At 39.8% G+C, this 22,494-nt stretch overlaps 1 protein-coding gene across 2 annotated transcripts; it reads left to right on the top strand.

Annotated features, from left to right (window-relative positions):
* Nucleotides 1-949: 949 nt before the first annotated feature.
* On the top strand, nt 950-11,866 carry pecam1a (platelet and endothelial cell adhesion molecule 1a). Of its 2 annotated transcripts, XM_063904494.1 has the most exons (15): nt 950-1,125; nt 1,232-1,255; nt 3,369-3,662; nt 4,480-4,776; nt 4,864-5,124; nt 5,243-5,524; nt 6,566-6,862; nt 8,147-8,428; nt 9,071-9,212; nt 9,358-9,425; nt 9,581-9,634; nt 10,016-10,108; nt 10,183-10,239; nt 10,822-10,844; nt 11,517-11,866. In XM_063904494.1, exons 1-15 carry the CDS (start codon nt 1,065-1,067, stop codon nt 11,694-11,696), a joined length of 2,415 nt encoding a protein of 804 aa, XP_063760564.1. In that variant the 5' UTR covers nt 950-1,064; the 3' UTR covers nt 11,697-11,866. The 2 variants fall into 2 exon arrangements, 1 of the variants encoding a protein (XP_063760564.1); XR_010167677.1 differs by lacking the exons at nt 10,822-10,844; nt 11,517-11,866 and having other exon boundaries at nt 9,362-9,425; nt 10,183-10,235.
* Nucleotides 11,867-22,494: the final 10,628 nt, after the last annotated feature.

Raw genomic sequence — 22,494 nt, 5'->3', positions numbered from 1 at the left:
TCCCATCAAGGTCACCTCTGCCGCAGCTCTGTAGAAGATAAAAAAAGCTCTTGCGGACTGCCTGAAAACATTTGTTGTTTATAAAACGTGGCACAAATGAAAGCGACTGGGAGTATTCTGCAGATAAAGCCGCAGAGCAGACCTTTTTCCTCTTAGACTTCAGCAGCTCTTAGTGGTCACAGTTGAGGACTGCACGATGTTGCACACCACTGCATGCTTACATCTGGAGTTTGAAACCAACCACATTCCCAGCATTAAAATATGTATGTGATTGTGACAGAGGGACAAAAAATGGCTAAATTCCCACTAGTATGTTATATAAATAATATATATATACATATACTCTGTTGAGAAGAGTTTTCCAGGGAAATCCCATAGCACGAGGCATTTGATTTGACAAGGGGAAACATCCAACAATATCTGTTTAAAGATTAATCTACACCTATCTCCCAATAATCCCTACCTATTTAGGTCTAATTTTCTCATTGACTGGATAGTGGATCAAGTGCACGACTGATATCTGAAGATGAAGCTATAATTAATCTGACAGTCCCTTATGTTGTGTATTTCTCCTCTTATTGACCAAACACTTCATCATGTATAACTCATCTTTCATCTCTTAGTTTGTATCCTATAAAAGATTCAGTGGCTCATAGCTTCTTCTCACAGCTATAACAGGAGCACTGGATGAGGAGAGGATAAAGTAAGTGGTGGTAGTTGGTGTTTGAGATTGAGATTATCAAAGGATAACTTTGGGGTAAAGAATGTCTTTTAATTGTTGAAATTACTTAAGAAATACTCTGATCCATAGTGAACAAAAACTGAGATGGGCAGCAAATGCTAGATTCCTGCGGAAGTAGCTGCAATTTCCTGGTCAGTCAAGCAGCACTGTGTATGATAAGACGAGGAACACCCCCTCACCACCAACACCGCCTGAAACACTACAAGTTGTTCCTCCGCCTCTCACTTCCTACGGCACTCCCTCATCCTCCTCCCTGCACTCCTGGCCTCTGTCTGGCGGCCTTCTGCAGCTGGGCTTTAATCTTCCAGCACCATCACTCAGGATGGACTCCAGGCCCCCCAACCTGATGCTGCTGCTGCTCCTCACCAGCCTCCTGCACTCCTGTAAGGACCCACTGCCGTGCTGCAAAGGATAAAGGATGTTCCCCTCAGTTGAACCTCATCTTGTGATTCTCACTTCCGTATTTTCTGTCTTTCTCTCCTCACACAGGGCAGTGTACCAGAGGACAGTTGTGTAAGTAGAACTACGTTGTACTCTATATTATTTTTGTCTCTTGTTTAATAATTGGTCTAGTGGGTTGAAGTTTCTCCAGCGTTGTGACAGTTTCAGGTTATCCATTGTTTGCTGTATTAGACAACAATGCTATTTTTACCTGGCACAGTTGTTTTTTGCAGAAAGTGGGCATTGTAGCTTGCACTGCTGGCCTCTTTGATCCTCAAGTCTTTTGTAAGATCTATTGAAGCTATTTTTAGCTGTTACAGGTGAAGCTGGGTAATCTTTCAAATCAGCATGAGTTTGAATGAACCTCCTAAATTTACATAGCCTTCAAACTGCATTTGTCTCAATGCTTCTTGTTTTTTTTGTTGTCAGTGTTCATCTGGAGGTCCTAGATGGCTACAAAGGCAGTTACTATTATAACGAAATAATTTTGACATTTTGGAGAAACACACTTTGTTAAATTAGCTAATTGAAGCCACTCTCATGTGCGCCGCTCAATGTGACACTACAGCCAGCATGTGGTTTGTTTAGCTTAGCTTGATGACTGGAAAGAGGGGGGAAACTACCTCTAAAGCTCAAATAGCAAATTATAATTGTTATACTTGTACAAAATAGGACTGACATGTTAGTTTGTGAGCCTTAAATTTTAAGCTGGTTGTTTCACCCTGTTTCCACTCTTTATGCTAAGCTACGCTATCCAGCTACTGAGTTGTTAAGCATGCAGAGTGGTTTACATCTTTTAATCTAAATCAACAAGAAGAAAAATAACTATTCATTAAAAGTGCAATACCTTCATGTGAAAAATGTAAGTTTGACTAAGCTTTTTTTCCACAGCTTTGAATGAACTGTTTCTCTTTGTATACTATTTCTACAGAAAGCATGGTACTTTAATATGATTTGAAATAACACTCTTGTCCAGGTTTTCAAAAAACAACCCCAGATTTAATGTAACTCATTAAATGTAACTTCAGCCTCCTGCCTTCAGGGAGAAGGTTCCGCAGCCTCCGCTCGAGCTCCACCAGGCTGAGGAACAGCTTCTTCCACCAGGCGGTCAGGATGCTGAACCCTCTTCCTCCCTCCCTCTCTCCTGTCACTCTCTCCCTCCCTCCCTCTCTCGCTCTCTCTCTATCCTCCGTCCCTCCCTCAATCCTCTCTCTCCCTCCCTGTCTCTCTCTCCTCCCTCCCTCCCTACCTCTCTCCCTCCCTCTCTCCTCTCGCTCCCCCTCTCTCCGTCCCTCCCTCTCTCTCCCCCTCTCTCATCTCCCTCTACCCCCGCTCCCATCTCTCCCCTGACCTCTCCACCCTCCGTCCCACCCACCTTTCCCCGCTGCGTCAATGGAAATGTACCAGGACATTAATCCCCCTCCCTCACACACCCGTCCCTCATCCAGCACCAGTCACTTTCTATTTTCCGCTGCTACTGAAAATGTACTTTGCACAAAGTATTTTTTGCACAAAAAAACTACTTGCACTACCGTCAAACTGTGTTGATGGTGTCGAACATATGTATATATTACTTAGGTTTTCTTTTGTATACCCCTTTTTAACCACCCTTTTTTTTTCTAGGCTCTTATCTTTTTATGTTATATGTTCTTTTATATTTGCACTGTGGGACTGCCAGAAACGGTATTTCAATGTTCTGTATGTATAACACATGTGGAAACTTTGACAATAAAGTGGACTTTGACTTAAACAGGAAATGATGGAGAACGTAAAGTCGTTCACTGCCTCTGTTGCTCTACTGTACATCAGTGAGCCCAAACCAATAGCACCAGGATGTGGAGTAAGTTGATTGTTTGGTGGCTGTAGAGGCAGGGTACACCGTGCTGTTGTTGCTAAAGGAGAGCAAAGCTGGGATAAATCAACACTGCTCTCCCACGGGGGATGAGAGGGTCAGACGCTGTTTGTTTAAGCTTTTTCCTTCCTTTAGCCGCTTCTGCTTACTGTGCAGTAGACTGGAGGTCGGGGAGCGCCTTCCTTCAGACAACACCTTTATTGTGGAGAGAATAATAGACCCAGACTGTTGTATTGTATTATTATGTGACGTTGGTTTTAAAAACGAAGCATGCAGTCTTTATTATTTATTTCATGTAAGTGTCCCTATTTGTGTGTGTATTTGTACTCACAGCATACACTATAGACACCGTCGGCCTCACAATCCTACCCCGCAGCCCCGTTCAGAGCGGGACACCTGTGACCCTGCGTTGCCAGGTCAGAGTCAGCCATGACAGAATCCCTCACCTGACACAAAGTTTTCTGCTCCGCCGAGATGACGTTGTCATCAACTCGTCCACCACCACAGCGGACTCCTTCATGTATGAACTCAACCCAGCCCGGGCTGCTGACTCTGGGATTTATGAGTGTCAAGTCGCAGTGAAGAACAAGAGCAGAACCAGCCTCAGACAAAAACTCGACGTCAAAGGTAGAGCTAGGGTTTATTTATTTGTAATTTGTTAGATTTGTTCGATATTATTGCTTGTGTCTGGGAATATGATGTGAAACGTGATAATGTACCTGAAATTCACCCATATATCGACACGTTTGGGGAAAGTTTTAAAAGTTGGGCATACCCAAGGTTTTTTTTCTTCACATTTGATGAATAATGCATTCTACTGCCAGCCATGACAGAAGACTTCTTTCCTTCTTCTTTTCTGCAGGAAGCATACTGTATAAGCATATTGTTGAGTTAATATCCATCACAGTGACCATTATTGCTTGGGTTTTATTTTGTAAAGTTATGCCTTGAAGAACGCCACGATTCTTTAAATGCGTCCTTGGTTTTATTCTAGGAAACTCTCATGTCGGACAGTTGGTGGGAGCCATATGAACTAAATGAGCAACCATTTTTCTATAGAAACTGCAGGAACAAGGTTGTGAGGCTTTTTTATTGCGTTTAAAACAAACCAAGCTGTTGGCATTCACATTTTGAACAGTAGAATTTATTTTATAAGGGTATCTATAATCAGAAATGGAATTATTTTCCTACTGCATGAAAAAAAAGGTCCTTTGATTTAAAGCCAACTATGGAAGTTATTCAGTGATTGGGCTATAACACACACACTTATGCATATGGCACTTCAGATCCTCATTGTTGGTGGTAATTTGAGAAAGTTCAGATAATACTGCATTATCACACACCTCATTCCCGGGCAGTTCAAACTATTATATCCGAGCAAATACAATCAGTATGTAGATTATTACTTTATTTTCACCCTGCTATTGACTTTTCCTCTCCTCAGGCCTGCAGACCCCTATCCTGTATTTGAGTAACACTTCTCCCTATGCGGATGAGGAGTTCACTGCATCCTGCAGCGCTCCGGAGGAGAAAGGATCCCTCATCTTCCACTTTTCCCAGAGATTAAGGAATGGAAACGTTCAGAGTATAAAGAAGCTAGCACCCACCGGGAACTCTGCAGAGACCACATTGATCCTGAGGGGGATTGGAGACAGCCTCCTGTACTGTGACTATGAGGTCAATTTAGTTTCTGGGGTCAGACGCTCCAACAGCAGCAACAGCATTACAATGATAGTCAGAGGTGATTGGTCTGCTATGTCTCCAAAGAAAATCAGATTGATAAAATAAACTTGTGTGATTGACTCTTGTGTGTGGTTGTGTCTTGCAGAACTCTACATTATACCAATCATGAATGTGCTGCCCTCCACTGACGTCTATGAGGGGGAGGTCATAGAGGTGGTCTGCAAAGTGATCAATCCACCTCAGAATGTTGACGTTTTCCTGACAAGAGACAGGACGATCCTTAAGCAAGCCCCGGTCGGCCTCAGTCATCGATTCACCGCACAAGAAGGCGACTCTGGGGAGCTTGTGTGCAAGGCAGAGTGGGGCAATGTGCAAAAACAAACCTATAAAACCATCAGAGTGAAAGGCAAGGACTGTATAACTGTTAGTTGTGAGATAACTTATATGACATTTAGTTATTTAAATCTATCATCTCGTTAACACAGTGTAGCATAATGCTATTTTTTACTCTCCCTCTTCAACAGAGCTGTTTTCAAAGCCACAGCTGACAGTGAAGCCCGTAGACATTTTTGAGGGAGACCGCTTCCAGCTGACCTGCTCCGTCTCCGTTTATGTTCCCGAGAAGATCACCAATGCAAGCATCCGGTTCTCCATCTACAAACATACCGTCAAAATCGCCTCTTCAGACACTTACAGGACTGTGGCGCAGCCTTCTGTTAACGGCAACTACACCTGCAAAGCCCACGCCTCTTCCCTCACACACAGCTTTATAAAAGAAAGCCAAACAGTTGTTGTTAAGGTCAAAGGTGAGTCATCACATGCGGGAAGTTGAGCATGCTGCTGGTTTGGAGTTAGAGAAAGAGGACATTTTAATACAATCTGCAGATATTTTATTTGGACGAAGCACCTACAAAAATGTAACATCATTGATATTTAAGGACCTTTTGTAGGTGAAGTTGTACAGTTATAAATAGTAGCATGTTTTTATTATTTTAATACATTGTTTATTATTACATCTTAGTACTAGTAGTAAAAGTAGCTGTAGTAGTACTAGTAGTAGCAGTAGTAATATTAGAAGTAGTAATAGCTGTAGTAGTACTAGTAGTAGCAGTAGTAATATTAGAAGTAGTAATAGCTGTAGTAGTACTAGTAGTAGCAGTAGTAATTTAAGTAGTAGTAGTAGAAGCTGTAGTAATATTAGTAATAGTAATAGTAGTAGTAGCAGCAGTAGTCATTTTAGTAGTAGTAGTAAAAGTAGCTGTAGTAGTACTAGTAGTAGCAGTAGTAATTTAAGTAGTAGTAGTAGTAGCAGTAGTAATTTAAGTAGTAGTAGTAGAAGCTGTAGTAATATTAGTAATAGTAGTAGTAGCAGCAGTAGTCATTTTAGTAGTAGTAGCAGTAATAGTAATTTAAGTAGTAGCTGTAGTAGACATAGTAATAAAAGAGGAATGGTAGTAGTAGCTGTAATATTATTATTAGTAGTAATATCAGTAGATATTTAAGTAGAAGTAGTCGTTGTATCCCCTGTAGTAATATTAGTAGTAGTAGCTGTTGTTGTAGTTGTAGTAGTAGTAGTAGTGGCAGTAGTAATATTAGTAGTAGCAGTACCAGTAGTATTCTTCTAGTGCTCTTGACTGTGCGCATGGAGAGGAAACAGTGCAACAATACAATATGCTGTTATCTTGTGCAGCACCACCCCACCTTGCTTTTTTATCTGAGCTGACTTTAGCGTTTATAGCTCCTAAGTATCTCCTCACAGTTCTGAAGGCACAGCTCCTAACTCTTGTTTATCTGTGTCATGTTCCTTTCTGTTGCACTGACTAACTGGCTGATTATCATGTCCCCAGTTCCTGTTTCCACACCCATGCTGAGTGTGGTGGGGAGGACGCTGGTGTTGGGAAAGCGCTTCCGGCTGCTCTGCCACAGCGACAACGGCACCCTGCCCATCACCTACACCCTGCGCCACCCCGAGATGCTGCCCGAGGTCCTCGTGGTGAACATGCCGGGAGAGCGCGCCATTTTTAACTGCCCCCCCATCTACAAGACTTCAGAACTCAAAAACTTTCTGTGCCATGCAAAGAACAGTCACAGCAGACATCCAGAGGTGGTGCTAGGCCTGCAGCTGCTGCGCTCAGACATCATAGGTGAGTTGGGGGACGACTCATTCAAACAAGTTCATGTTGGCATTGTAGGCTGTAGGACCAGTGGAGAAGTACATTTACTCAACTGCTGTTCGTAAGTACCATTTGAGGTACTTCACTTGAGTAATTTCGAGTTATGTGTAAGAAATGTTCTTTTATTCGAAGCCCATGAGTCGATTTAAAAGAAACGAAGTGAAGCCCCTCTTATAAGTTTCAAAAGGAGTATTTAATAAAAGGATGCAGCAGTAGGTTTTACAAAAGTTTCACAGCTGTGGCTCAATAGCCCGGTACACGTGTCCACAGGCCGCTGACTGAGTGGAACTCATCAGCAGTTACTGTCTGCCGGTCCGGAATAAAAGAGAGATCGATTTCACAATACAAACATGTTTTATAGAACCATCCCTTTCCGGCCATACAAAAACAACTTCGAAATAAGACGTGCTCCGGTCTCGTGCTCTCATTGGTTGGTAGCGGGGGGCTGGATCCTGTTGGCCGCTTGTCACATGGGGTTCTCCGGATTCTTCTATAGGCTGATGTCTTCGGGGGCGGGTCCTCTTATGACGTCACCGTCGCCATCTTGTTAGTGATGTCCTGAAGCTCTCACCTACGATATTCTATTATGCAATCCTTCTGAGGTTTATCAGTTATTAAACATGCAATAGTTTTATTGCAGCATCAATGAGTGAGAGGTAGAGGCGGTGTGTTTAGTATGTAACTCCACGCGTCCATCTCCCTCTACTCATATATGCAATACAATATTAGCTACATGCTATCTGAGGCTAAAAACAACATCCGGTAATACTACCGAATTGATCCGTCCAGAAACAGTGAATTATCTTTTAATGTTCCGTTTCAATATATTGATTATTTCTAACATATGCTATTGTATAATTTAACTTTACTACATTTTGGAGGCAATGTTTTAATGTTTGCTCCACTACAAATGTAGTTATTAGCTACTTTGCCAGTTTGGATTTATAATACAGAATAAAGCATGATGTATTATTATAGGTTAAGATACGCAGCATAATCCCAACCTGTCAAAGGGAACATTGACATTAATGCATTATTTTAAAATGTAATACTTTTAAATCTGATAGGGCCATACTGGAAATTATTACTTTTGCTTTTCATACTTACTTTTAATGCCACTACTTTTGTACTTTTACGTAAATACAATTTATAATGAAAGACTTTTACTGGTAACAAGTGTTTTTACTTAAGTTAAAGATCTGAGTACTTCTTCCGCCTCTGTGTAGGACTAACTTCACATTTTATCTCGTGCAGAGCCTGTCTCAAAACCAGTGTTGACCATGCTGCCCGGCCCGGGGGACATCTCTGAGGGACAGGACCTAACTGTCTTCTGCTCCGTGCAGAGAGGCACTCTCCCCGTCAGCTTCACCTGGTACCACACTGAGACGGAGAGCGCTCTCGCCTCCAAGACCTTCAACAAACTGGAAGGATCCCACAATATCAGCAATGTCCAAGGGGAGCATCGAGGGGGATACTACTGTGAGAGCACCAACCAGGCCAACGAAACCAAACAGAGCCTCACTATCACCATCAAAGGTGGGTTTGAACTTGAGTTAGTAGAGATGTTAGCAGAAATGATGGTCAAGGGTGTGATTTGTGTATGTCTATCTTTGTGGGTACCATCATGAGATTAAGAGTGTCAAGGTTTTGTCACACCAAACACAATGCCAGAAATAGAAGTGCTTTTTGGGAAATTATGTCATTTTAAAGTTACACAGTATGTCGATTTCAATTTCTATAGACTATAATGTTGCTGCTGCATTTATGCACATTTATGTGACGTTATTTTGAGCGTTGGTAAAGCAGCTACAATTTGAAACCCTTTTAGGTTTTTATTTTTCAATTCAGAACAAGGATTTTGTTTTGCACATTGTTAGCTTGTTATCAGACTTTTACAAATCGAGGTCATGGTGTATTTCTTTTAGCAACATTTTTATTTTATCAGGCAAATTTGATGTTTTAGGTTAATACCACATATTACTTAAAAAAATATTAAATTAAATTGTAAATACTTAAAGTAGGAGCTATATTTTACAATTCTTCACGTTGTCGGCATCCAGCTTCACTCTCATCTCAGAGACTATCAGGGATTGAAATGATTAAACATGGATAGCCAGACTTGAAAAGTAAACTATATTAGGAGGAAATGTTTGAGGTTCTGTGTTTAATGATCTGCAGTGAAGATAGCTGTCTGGAAGAAAGGTCTTATCGTTGGTGTCATCATCATCTGCATCCTTCTGATACTGGCACTGATCTTCATCCTGGTCTTTAAAAGACGTCTGCTCCTGTTCAAGAGGAGGAGAACCGGCGAGCTGTCAGTGTGAGTAACATTGCTCATATTCTTATCAAACATCGGTGTGTTTAAGGGCAAGACATTTCAGAAGCAAAACTATGTGGTAAGGTGACGCCCGTACAGTTTCCTGTTATAAAAAATCTGATTGTATTTTGCGTCCATTTCTTCTCAGGAAGTCGGCCAGCACCAAGGCGGAGCGGCTGAGCCTCACCCAGGTGGAGGTCAATGACACTGCTAATGGTGAAGTCTGTTGATATAAATACTGAGCTTCAAAATTCAAGATAAAATAATGGTCTTGTAAAACAATTCAAACATTTTCTTTGTTTTTAAAGCATGAAAGAAGTGCTCTAGATTTAAAATAACTATTGATACTGTTATTGTATGTCTCTATTTAGTCACCCCAGGCATGATAGGAAAGAGTGTTTGGAGCGAACATGCATCAGGCTCAGGTGAGAGTGTTAAAACGTTTTTTAACTTGTCAACAAATGCCTAATTAAGAGCAACATGTGCACTAAATTTCATAGCAATTGTTACTCAAATGGGAGTAGATATTATATCTCTCGGGACTATTTTCAGCTGCGTATTGATACACATGTGGTACACCAATGAGACAATGTATGTATGATTCACAGCCTCCATCCTGCAATGTCAACCAATATACTAGGTTCTGTCTTGCCTTGTTTCACTGAAAAAAATATAAACTTAAAAAAGAAAAGTAACCACTGTTAAATTGTGTATTGCAATATAACCTAATTGAATGCAATACTGTTTGATTTGATTACAAATACTATGATGTTTAACTTTTAACTTGCTACTGTTTCGTACTGCAGAGTCTGAGGACCAGAGTATTGTGACCGCTCCAGAAAAGCTGCCAGAACCTCGATACACTGAAGTGCAGCCGAGACAGACAGACCCTGACAGAGGTGAGACTAACTCTGAATTTCAATATTATGAGTGTAAAACAATGCCAAAATAATAATGCGTTTGTTGTTGCCAGCTCCAGTGAAGAAGTGCACAGACACGGTGTACAGCGAAGTCAGGAAATCCAAACAAGGTACTACTAACATCCTGCACTCCGTTCAAATCCCACTTACGTTACACGGTGAGAGAAACCAGGCCAATCGCAGACATTTGAAAAAAGAAAAAAAAAGCGCCAGGAAACAGGATCAGCCCTAACTGTAAACATCTGCATTGTTAGTGCAAGAATGTCCCATTAAAACACAAGGCCCAGTCTCCAGGTGTCCACTTCCTGCTTTCGTCAAAGAGAACTTCCTGTTCTAACAATCAAAGCCAAACAGTGTGTACATCCGCTCAGACTGAGTGAGCAACGCGCTCCATTGTTCCACGCTCAAGGGGAAAATCTCGTCCATTGTTCGGGCCATTGGCTCCTAATAAATCCTAACGGTTTGAATGTCAGCTGTAGGGAAACAAACAATGATGCAGCACGAGTGAAGGGAAACAACATTATGGGCTGTTTTGTGCTTTAAAATGAGACTTTATTTTCGATAAAGACTGTGCATGCTAGTGTGAATCTGTGCTACATGATAAGCTCACAGTTTCCTGGTATGTTGGCATTGTTGATGGGTTACAAGCCCCTTAATCTCTCACTACTCGTCCTCTGCCTTTGTTTCTGCAGGTGCTCCAGAGCAGGCTGATGGTGTAAGTGCAAACACACGTCACACTTATAGTTCATGCACACATTACAAAACAAGTAGATGCACACTCGTGAATTTGTTGAGCACAGTTTGTAGAGACGAAACTGAACATTCAAATAAATTCAAATTCAATTTGTTTTTTAAAATTGCTTTTCACCTTTTTCATAATTTATTGATACTGACGTAAATGTTCTGGAAATAACTGCAATTTGTTATTATTTATTTTTAAATATGTTTAATTATCTTTTTCAATTTCAATTATTATGATGATTATTATTTATGTATTTTTATTTTTATTTATTTTGTAATTATTATTATTTTCTAAGTTATATTTTTATCGTCTTATTTCTTATCTTCTTATTATTCTTATTTTCCTGTTTCTGCTTTAATACCTTAATTTCCCTTCGGGGATCAGTTAAGGTTTATCCTGTCTGATCTTATTTTCTAATTATTTCAAAGTTAAAAATGTATTTTATTGTTTCTGTCTCACCATCAAATATGAGTGCAAAACAGATTTTCTTAAAGCCCTGAAACTAGGTGTTTGTTTATCTGTATATTCTCACTTCTTAATCTGTTTAAGACAAACAAGATTACCATAAACACAGACCTGATTGCCATGCAGACACCTTTCAGCCAGTAGCAGTTTGGTGATCCAGCTCTCTGTCGCTCTTCTCAGGGGTCGTTGGAGTATGCAGAGCTGAATCACGATACGCATCACCGTCACAGTGCTGACCAGGGTAACCATGGTGACCACCCCACTGTCCAGGATGACTACTTAGACGAGATTGACGACAGCGTTCAAATCCCCATTGCTGACCACGGGGAAGGAATCCCTGACCCAATGCCAGAGTGCTAACTGAGCATCAACAATATTTATTCCCTTTTTGTTTTTAGGAGTCTTTTATTCTGAAAGACCTCAAACAGTGCTAAGGATTCATGTACTTTCTGTAAGGCTTTGCGAGGAACATCCCACACTGTAAATTCACTTGCTTTGTCTTTGAAGAGCAAAATAAATAGTTTTTGTTATGTGAAGTGTTTGTCTCACATTCTCTGGTAGTTTTTGTACCCTGAGACAAGAGAGAGGAAGTGTGTTTAGGCCAAAAAGGAAAAAGCATCGAAATCTATATCCTTCCACTGGTGTCAGCGCTGACAGGATCTGCATAGTGAGAGATGTCTTTGAAGTGGCCAGAGAACTGACAAAGTGCATTCATAAGCTGTGTGAGCTTCAGTGTTTTGTGTTTAGCCTGCTAGAAGACAGCGCTGTGTAGAAACTTAGTGCCATCTGGCTGTGATCTGGCTCACTGCAAGTAGGACTCATCACTGTTTTGCCACAGCATCTGTTCATCACAGATATCAGTTTCATTTCCCATAATCAGAGCTTTAATTGAATGACATAACGTGTATTAATCCAAGGTCGCAAACACACCGGATATGTTTCAAAGGCGAATCTCTGGCTAAAGTCAAAGCAGCAGAGGAGTATAACGCACATTAATAATGAACAAATCGGACTGAAGAGACTTCCAGGAAGCTTTTAGTTCAGAACATGATGTCAATTTGTGTTGAGGCTCCCCTCTCCTCTCAGAAACACCAGTCCCACAACAACAACAACAACAACAATGACAATAAGAGGAAGCTAAATAATAAAGCAATGTAGACAAACCTATTAGGAACAGGGGAAAGAAGACAGCAAAGTTATTTGAGATTATTAATTTGCAGAATACTTTTTTTACTGTCAGGGGGAAAGCAGGGACAGATTCAAACCAAGTACAGACTCAGTGACACAAAGTGTTGACCTGCCACAACGTGAGGCTCAGTACAGGAACATGCATACGATGATCTCTAAACTTATAGATGGTATATATATATTTCCATTATTTATCTATTGTGGTAATGTTCATATTACTGTTCTTGTGTATTGTTAAACACTTTGACAAACTGTATTGTGAGGCTTTGGCAACATTTTTCTGGATACTGTCATGCCAATTGCATGGAATTATCCTTCCTGTTGTCCTTGGGTCAAATTTGCCACATTTCTAAATGTTTTTGTGTTTATGCCAGATAAATAATATACAAGAAAAAAAACATAATCAGTTTAATTAAGTTCTGTGTTTTATTTAAATGTATGCATATGTGGTCTTCCAGGATCAAATTTGTACAATCATTCAATATGTTTGCCTTTTTTAACTCAGAAATGAGTTTTATTTAGTATGAATGAGCTCTATTGACCTTACATCTCAAAAAACAAGTCAGATTTAAGTTGGCTTGAAAGGTGTTATACAGGTTTAGGTTATTCTTTTTATAAATATATGCTTTGTCAAACAGGGAGGACAAGAGTTGCACAGTTGACAGGAAAAGGCGAGCATAGATCTTGCATATTGCATGGTTATGGCCTACTTCCTGTCCATTACTTCTGCAACCTTTGCACGGACTGCAGCCATTTACAAACTTGGCATACATTTTGATCACAACTTCACTTTTGTTAAGTCTTGTGACTCACACGAGGCTCACGTGGCCTGTATCTGTCATCACTAGTTAAAAATAAAGTGTCACAATTTCCCAGAACTAAGTCAGAAGTTTGATTTGTTAAACGAATTTTCATAATTCAAATTTTACCCAACTCTCCTCTCAAATGCCTGGCTATTTCCGCTCTAGTGTTAGATTATCATTAACATGACATTTTGTTTGAGCTGACCTTTTGAAATCGGTCCCAATGGTTGCAATGCTGGCAGGTATTTCTAAATGAGTGCAAAGCATTCAGATGATTTTTATCTTTGTCTTAATTTAAAATTATTTAAATAATTGTTTTTTTATTTAAATGACTTTTTTCCCTGACCTTAGAAATTGTCTGACCTCTTTCAAAGACCTGTGGGTGTCAAAATCTAATTTCTACCCCCATCAGCAGGTGTTCTCGGGCATGAAGCGTAATTACATATGTACAGCTCTGGATGTGAATGTGAGTGCTTCCATACATAAGGTTCACTCAGTTCACAGCAACTGCTGTCGACAGTGTGGATTATGAGGATCTGCGTTTTGACAGGAAACAGCAGATCGGATCCATGTGGGAATCTGAAACACCTGACACCACAGCTAACACCGACAGCCTGCCACGACTCAGACGCTTTCATCTCCTTTATTAGCACCAACCAACGTACACATTGTTCATCTTCATTATCTGCCTGCCTGCCTTATACAGTGGTGGAAGAGGTACTCAGACTTATTACCGAAGTAAATTGTAAAATGATTCTAAAAAGTCCTGTATTTAAAATCGTACTTAAAAAAGTTCCAAAAGTAAAAGTACTCGGTCATTTTTAACATAATTTATTTAAAGGGGCCCTGTTTTGCTCATTTTCAGGTTTATATTTGTATTTTGTTCCTCTACTGTGACATGTTTACATGCTTTAATGTTAAAAAGTGCTATATTTTCCTCATACTGCCTGTGCTGCACCTCTTTTCACCCTCAGTCTGAAACATAATATATAAAAAAATATATATATTATTTTTTATTTGTATTTGTATTTCATATCTTTGTGTGAATCTGTACTGTTTTTTCTCTTCTCAATCTGTTGCTGCATAAATGATTGAATTTCCCCTCGGGATTAAGAAAGGTACATCTTAATCTTAATCATAATCTTAAACCAGAGTCCAGTCTGCTGTGATTGGTTAGCTGACTGGCTCTGTTGTGATTGGACAACCACTCAGAGTTGTCCAGCCCCTAACCTATCACGTACAATGTGTTGGAGCGCTAGCCAATAGAAGCATGATAGTTACATAGTGATGACGCTATGTTACTGAAGTTAAAAAAAAGGGTCCAATCAAGACATTATGCAAAATAGGGCCTCTTTAAGTTACAGAACAAAATATACATAGGTAATAAAAGTAAGAGTTAATCACATGTGCCCATTTTAGAATAATTTATATTCAATTAATGCTTAATGATTATAGATGCATTAATGTGTTTATCATAGCTGGTAAAGGTGGAGCTCATATTAATGACTTTATAAACTGCTGCTGGATATGTCCTGTATAATTAGATGTAAATATGTATTTATTAGTTCGAGAAGAAGTATAAAGAACCAAAAAATGAAAATACTCAATTAATGTACCTGAGTGAATGTTCTTGACTACATTTCACCACTGGGTATACAGTACATGCTGCGTTACGCCAGTTGACATAACTGTCTAATCTCTCCTCCTACTCCACTGCTGAGACTAACCGCTGCAGTCGTGCTACATGAATGTGCGATACAATATTTCCAGGATTTTCCCCTTTCTCCCAGGCCCTTGAAAGCGTTCGCATGCAGAGAGAAAAGTTTGCTTCGTGTGGCTCCGCTAGGCATCTATGAATGAATACCGCTTCAGCCCTGAGGTGCCAAAATGAAAACTCACCCCTGCTCTGAGGGTAAGACCACATTGTACACGACTTATGGTTTATTAATCATGTCGCTCAAACAGGAGTCCGGCCTTGACAGGAGGGAACAACGTATTGTGATCTCCAGAGATCAGGCAGGAACTGATAGTGTTACACAAACATCAGCTGAGCAACTCAAACACTATCAGAGTTTTTAGAAATAGGCTGCTGGAGTGTGATTTCACAGAGGGCCGAAGAAAAACAGCCTGATCTGAATTTGTTTTCCTTTCCTTTCCTTTCTTTCCAAGCAGTAATCTTGTCAATCATGTCAACTTTTGCAAAATTTCTGATTATTTTTTCAAAATGATCACATTTTCTATAAAATTCTAACTCCTTTTTCACGTGGCCCTAATCATCTTCTTTTCAAAATTCTGATTTTTATTTTTCTCCAAATTGAATTTCAGACTTTTTCTTAAAAAATGATCAATTTTTTTTTTATTTCAGATTTGTTTTTTCTGAATGTCGACTTTGCAAAAATATCAGACATTATTATTATTTTTACTGTGAATTTTTCCCAAAATGTCTTTTTTTGAATTTCAGATTTTCTCAACAAAAGATTACTTTTTGCCAAAGGGATCTGACTTTTTTTCAAATTTATGATTTGTTTTTCTGAATGTCGACTTTTAGAAATATCCGATTAATTTTTTACTGCCACTTTTTCCCAAAATGTCTGGCTTTTTTTCAAACTTCAGATTAATTATGACTTTTCTGAATTTCCGACTATTTCTTGTGTGTGAGACGTGCCGGGGGAGAGGTGCTTTGAGGGCATTCCGGTTGAGAAATCATACTCTTTGCCCAAGGATGGTGCTGTTCTTCCTTCAGATCCTAACTGTGTCTGCTAGAGGAAAGATGTAGGATTTACTACCGTTCCCAGAGCCACGCTGAGGTCATGTACCCTGACGGACCTTTAGGGTTCCTGTTACGTGGACACCCACCACCAGCGTAAAACTGTCACATGATCGGTGCCCATGACACAACTGTGAGCTCAATATTTTCTATTGAATGTGATTCTATTCCAATACAGTGGTGCTTTCTCACTGGTTTTTGGAGACAATTTTGTCTTAGTTTGTTGACTTTGATATGTTTTATAATTCATAAAAATGAAGTTTAAACCTTTATAGTGAAAACTTTTTTTTACTTCTAAATATAATTGTTTGCACTGACAGTAAATTCCAATCTGGGTCAAACATCCATCATTTAGTCACGGAGGGACAAGCACATGGCTGATGAAATATGAGAAGAGTTTTTTTCAAATCAACTTTCAAATGTTATGAATTTGAATGAAATCCTACATTTTGTAAAATATCCGGGGTAATTGTCTACTTTTCCCCTCTCGGAGCTTACAGTTTTGTCACTATTTGTTGGCAAAAAAGGCATGAAATGTCAGTAATTGTTGCATTTTGAGATGTATTATCTCTTGCTCATTATGTTTAGGGCCCTCCAGAGAGAGGTCTAGAGACACTGTTTGTATCTTAATATGTATGTCCAGCTCTTCTCATGGTGCCAGTGGTGTGGTAACTGGTTAAAGTGGTTTGGTTTTGTACATACTGTAAGAGAGTGATGGATGTGTTTTACAGGCCCAGCATAGTCCTCGCTCTTTATTACGGCATGTACGCTGTTCATGTCCCCGCCACGAAACCCGATCCCGCTCCTCCCGTATCTGGAGCACTACTCCTCCACTGCTATTGGCTGCTGTGCTAAAATTAGCATATTGACCCCCGTGACATGCATTCTGGGAAAATCCTCGCTTTGACTTGGCCTTATGGGGCCAGTGCTGATTGTGGTCTTCAGATGCAGCAATGAGGTCATCGTCTAGACTCTATCTATCTCACCCCTGCAGATGAGTGTGAGGGATCTTTTCAGCCATCCCGTAGTTATCCTAAATTTATCTGGGATTCCACCTCAAACCGTCACAGGAAAGTTTATGATGGCAGTGGATTGATTTAGAGCAAAGTCATTGGGATGAAATCACTGGTACAAACAACCAGTAAAGATTCGTGCATTCAAATTCTAGTAAATGAGTAATTGCAACAAATAAACATAACTAAAGACAATGACCTCATCTTGCAGAATGGCCCATAACAGAATCTTATATGTTGATGCATTAATGTGTCATATTTGTAATGTTGCATGTGGTAAAGCGGGGCTTTTTACTCGCTGGGAAGTTTTACCTATAAAAGAACATCATAATTTATTTATTGGAGTATATTTCTTATTAAGTTTCAAGGCAGAAAAATAACAAATGTTTAGGACAATTGAGTTGACAAATATTCAGTTCTTTATTTAATACAGGCATTTGTATTTTGAACACAAGTTTTAGGGGTATATGTAAGAAGAACTGTTATTCTCATTATTATGATGATAACATCACAGCCAGATACACGGTGATAATTTCCGTAGCTTCAATAATCAGCAATCCAATTATACATAAGGCAAGAAGATTGGGATGTTACAAGAAAAGTAATAATCAAAGGTATTTGTAATGAAACATAGCACAGTCAGAAGCAAACCGGTGATCACTGTTGCTAATTTTCACAATTTATTCAACAATATGTGCTTTAAATTGATGAATGGTCGATACATTTTCCAAGCTATGACTTCAATCCAATGCTAATCCGATTTGGATAACTTCCAATAAAGTTAATTGGGAGTCCTTCTAGTTATTAATCAAAAAGGGTAGTAATTCACGGCTCAATTGTCTTTTTACATATTACTTTCTGGTAGGAGGCTCATTAGAGTTGTGCTGGGGCATAAGGTATGAGTGCCTGCAGTTTGTGTCTGAAAACTATTCAAAAGTTATTTGATATTATTGGGGAAAGGTCATTATTTATGCAAGTTATATAGCATAGGTGTTTGAATAATCCTGCATCTGACAGCAGTTCCCTGGTGGAAGTTAAGATCAAGCAAGTAAAGCTGAAGCTATTATATTTAACAGTATGCTTTTCACTCTTGTCATTGACAGGCATGCCACATGTCACTGAGCTGAATCGAGGCTGCAGGCAGCTCCGGTATGCCATTGTGTGAAAGTGTGATACTCCATTGTCCTTCATGTGCTGCGTAAAGGTTAGATTGTAAGTAAGTCCACCTGCTCCATGTCCTCCATCTTTAATTGCTTAAGCTTGCACATATCCGGGACATTAATTCATCCCAACCTTGTACAACCTGCTCCCAGCACACACACCGGGGCAGGGAAGGTTCACGTCCTCTCCTTCATGGCCGAAACACACGGCCTCATTGTGCAATCAACACATTAGGCCCATGTATGCACAACTTTTAACCTCTGACCTCCTTTTCCATGGGTGTAGGCTCCGGTTGAGGTAACCCTATCCCCACACAAACAGTCAGCCAGCCTTGGTGCTACTCCCTCTCCCCTCAGTGCTAAGTCTGAGCCCTGCTGCTCTCGCTGAGTCCTGGACAGCTGCTGCGCCTGTTTAATGCCTCTACCTCTCTACCGGGCAGCGGCCCACATGCATGGTCAGATCAGCAGAAGGGCCTCTTAATGGGGAATCTTTTTTTCCCCGGCTGGTCCAATGGATGGACTGCTAAAAACTATTATAAACAGTCTATAAATTATTTTAACCTTCTCCTGAGACGGTTTATTCCTAGCTATACTGGAAGCCTTTTGATTCTGGGTCACCGGGAAATATTAGACAGTAATGTGTTTATGAGGAGATATGTGCGGTCCAGAAGTGCATGGGTTCAAAAGCTCTGACCTTTGTTATGCCAACATTTAGACACGGCCTGAGCAATTATATTTCTCTTGGAACAAAAAGCACATTGACACTCCCAGCGTGAAGGCTGCAGAGTTCACCAGTCTGCACCTGTTATTAACTAATAAAATATGTTGGTTCCTACAGTTCATATGACCTGAAACACAGATTCATTCAACAGAGATAAAGGTTTTATTTGAGATCTTGCAGATTGTTCTTCAGAATAGAATATACATCTGATGTTTAAGGTCACAACAGCCTTCTGTGACCATAACTCCCTGGGAAAAGAAATAAGTCTGTAAAATTGATCCCAGGTATAAAATAACTGGCTTTAAACTCTAATGAGACTCTTAATGCTTAACACTCACACTAAATCAAAATCTGGGTGGGGGGGTAATGCCAAAATATGTCCAAACATGAATAGAATTGTTGTAGAATTGTGTAAAAAAATACATATCAATTCATTTTGAAGTTTGGTGGTCTGTTTAGATCCTTATCAGCCTTTGCATCACAGCAGCTATTCCTCATAGGGTCGATACAGTTCACATGGTGACTGTAATGGATACTTCATGGAGTCGAAACACAATGAGACGCAGAAGAGCTGGAGATTTACTCTGAAGATTTATTTGAAGTTACGGCCGGAGAATTGACAAAGACATTTGCTGCAGCCATGAGGTGACACAGCAGTTTGCCCAAACCGATTCTCAAGATTTCTCCCCCCGGTCTCGTGTATTTAGCTGGTTCTGAGAGAATAATCCACATTCAGCCTGACAAGATAAAACAGACAAAGCACTTTAACACCTTTATCAGCTGAGGCTAACAGGCAGGAATAAGGAGACAAAACACAGAGAGCACAGCACCCCAAGGTTCACCCCACATTGTGATGCAAATTGACTATAAAATAATAATGTTTTTTGCCAACATTTAAATAACACAAGATAAATGAAGTAGACTGGCTTCAACAGAATCATTTTCATTTATCATCAGATAAATATCAGCTTTCAACAAGGTATTACCATGAAACATTTACCCCTTAAGGAATACTTATTAACAAAGTTTCCTGAAGAATTGTTTCGTAATCTGACTGGGAGTCAACACCATTCCAGCATTGCTCTATTACTGTAAGTTTCGGTAATGTGGTTTAGGATTTTGGTAATGTGAAACAGCCTCCAGCAGCATGCTTTGCTAAACAACCCAAAGGTAATGAATATGGACCAATTCCCGTGGAAACTATGCGCTCATGACTCGGTGGGTGCAGCAACTTAAGAGTCCAGAGGCATGGAAACCACGAGGGCCACGCCGTGTATTTTAGGAGCAGATGGCTGTTGGGCTCTTTTTAAACAGCAAATGGTTCAATTTACTTTTGGATGGCCCGCCATGTGCTGCCTTGGCTCGGTGTTGGGACTCACCCTTTTGTAAATTCATCATGCACACTAATCTTGTATTCCACATGGAAGCAACGATCCAGCTGCTGTATCATTGGAAGCAAATATGACAGAAGTTATTTATTTATGTGCTTTTCTGAAATCTGGAAGATCTGGAAGTTAGCACGGTACTGATAACGTAAGAAAAAGAACAATGGGATTTTTCCATTGAATTTTGGATGATGCACAAAATAAACTCTTTTTTTATATTAACATTTTTCAGAATGATAAAATGTTAACTATTGAGGAGTAATTCCAATACACAGAAGATAAACCGCTTACGATTGGCTATAACCGCTAAGCTAATGCCAGACCTGCTGTGGTGACGTATTTTAGTCTCATTTAAGAAATGTAAAAAGCTTGACAATTGACAAGTGGGGTATCTACTTAGGTATTTATTCATAGTACAAATTGTTAAAATCTCTAAAGCTTGTGTGTTTTAAGCATCTAACCGAAAAAAAAACCCTGTAACTTTGAGAGGAGGGATCCAGAAGTGCAAAATGCTGACTCATTCCCAGCTCTGTATTGGTTATGGACAGAAAGGGAAGGCCCTTTAGGATGTGATGCAATCCCAAATCTTCTTCTTCAATAACATTGATTTCCATTTATTTCATTAGGGTAAAGCTGTTGGATACAATTACAATTCATTCTATTATAGATCCATTACTAACTCTAGCCAATAACTTTTATAGTTTTCAAATGTTGAAACTAAATAACAGCGTTTAACTTCATTAGACTGGAACCATGTTCAGCTGCAGGTCGCTCTTTATCGCCAGTCTCGCTCTGGATTTAGATGCCTCCTCATTTTTCTCATGACACTGCTCATGCTCTAATCAAAATTGTTTTAAATCCCAAATGAGTATCTCCCCCTGGCACTTGAGGGTCCAGGCGATCATTACTCTGATTACCACGCGGTGTTCACACACTGCCGGTAAGACACGTACCACTGCTCTTGTTGTCACCCATGGGGCTGTGTGTACCTGGGACAGCGGGGTGATTTCTGAGAAAAGATGACAGGCGGCGTTTTTGATAAAAATAAACTTCCAGCAACCTGGCATGAGGTTTGCAATTTCCACCCATGTGCCCTCTGTTTAAAATGTGTGCTTAGTGTCCCGACAAAGCTCTGAAGATACATTTAAATGTATGCATAGGCCTACAAATGGATTATTCAAACATATGACTTGGTTCACACTGACCTTTTTAGATAACAGTGTTTATGAGGACTGCAGCCTGCATTCATGACATGCTGCACACAGACGGGACGCTGCACGGCTCTTATTTTTAGGCGATGGAGTCACCAACCTGCCTCCTACCTGCATCACGTGAGAAGGTTGGGTGTTGAGGAATGCATAGCTGGCTTTTTTGTAACATGTATAGCCCAGTGATAAGCCTCTGTGACAGGTCGCTATTAAAGTTATCATTCTTTTGTCTTAGGCTACATGTGTCCTGAACTGTGTGTCCCTGAATACCTGGGGCTATGGGGCTGTGTTACCGTCGTAAAATGAAACAAATCCCTCACTGGTGGCACCAATTTACAGCTTGATCACTGGATGTTGTTGATAATAAGTTGAACGTGACGGCATTTTAATTCATAGTTGTCTTTGACCTAAAGGATTCAGCCAAACAGCACATTCTGTCAATCAAAGTCATGGGTTAAGCTGCTCATTTGGTGTCGATTCCTTATGAATAGTAGAAAAAAAAACATGGCTTGCTGCATCTCTCCCAAACTATTTTTTTAAACTATTTTTATATAGGTTCTAGACACATTTAGCTGACCCCCTTCACATGAATGTATATGTGACATAAGAACTGATTGCTGTCACATATTTCTGCATCAAGCATGTGAGAGAATAACAGAAAGGAAACTTAATATAGCATGGTGTGAGAAAAGTGCGGTAAAGCAGCGACACCATTAAGAAGGTGTATTATTAACCAAAGTATTTCTGTCAAATACCAGCCTACTTTTTATACTTATCAAACACTTTTTTAAACTACTTCTGTATTTGCTTTTGGATAATGATGTTTAATTGTGGCTGCATTTAGAAGCCTTTAAGTACAGGATAAAACATTATTTAGTAAAATCACATACTCAATTAAGAAGTTGTTGCTATC

Source organism: Eleginops maclovinus, chromosome 16, assembly GCF_036324505.1.
Source record: "Eleginops maclovinus isolate JMC-PN-2008 ecotype Puerto Natales chromosome 16, JC_Emac_rtc_rv5, whole genome shotgun sequence".
Classification (NCBI taxonomy): domain Eukaryota; kingdom Metazoa; phylum Chordata; class Actinopteri; order Perciformes; family Eleginopidae; genus Eleginops; species Eleginops maclovinus.
The sequence above is the reverse complement of the archived record's forward strand: the minus strand, read 5'-3'. Positions and strand labels throughout refer to the sequence as shown.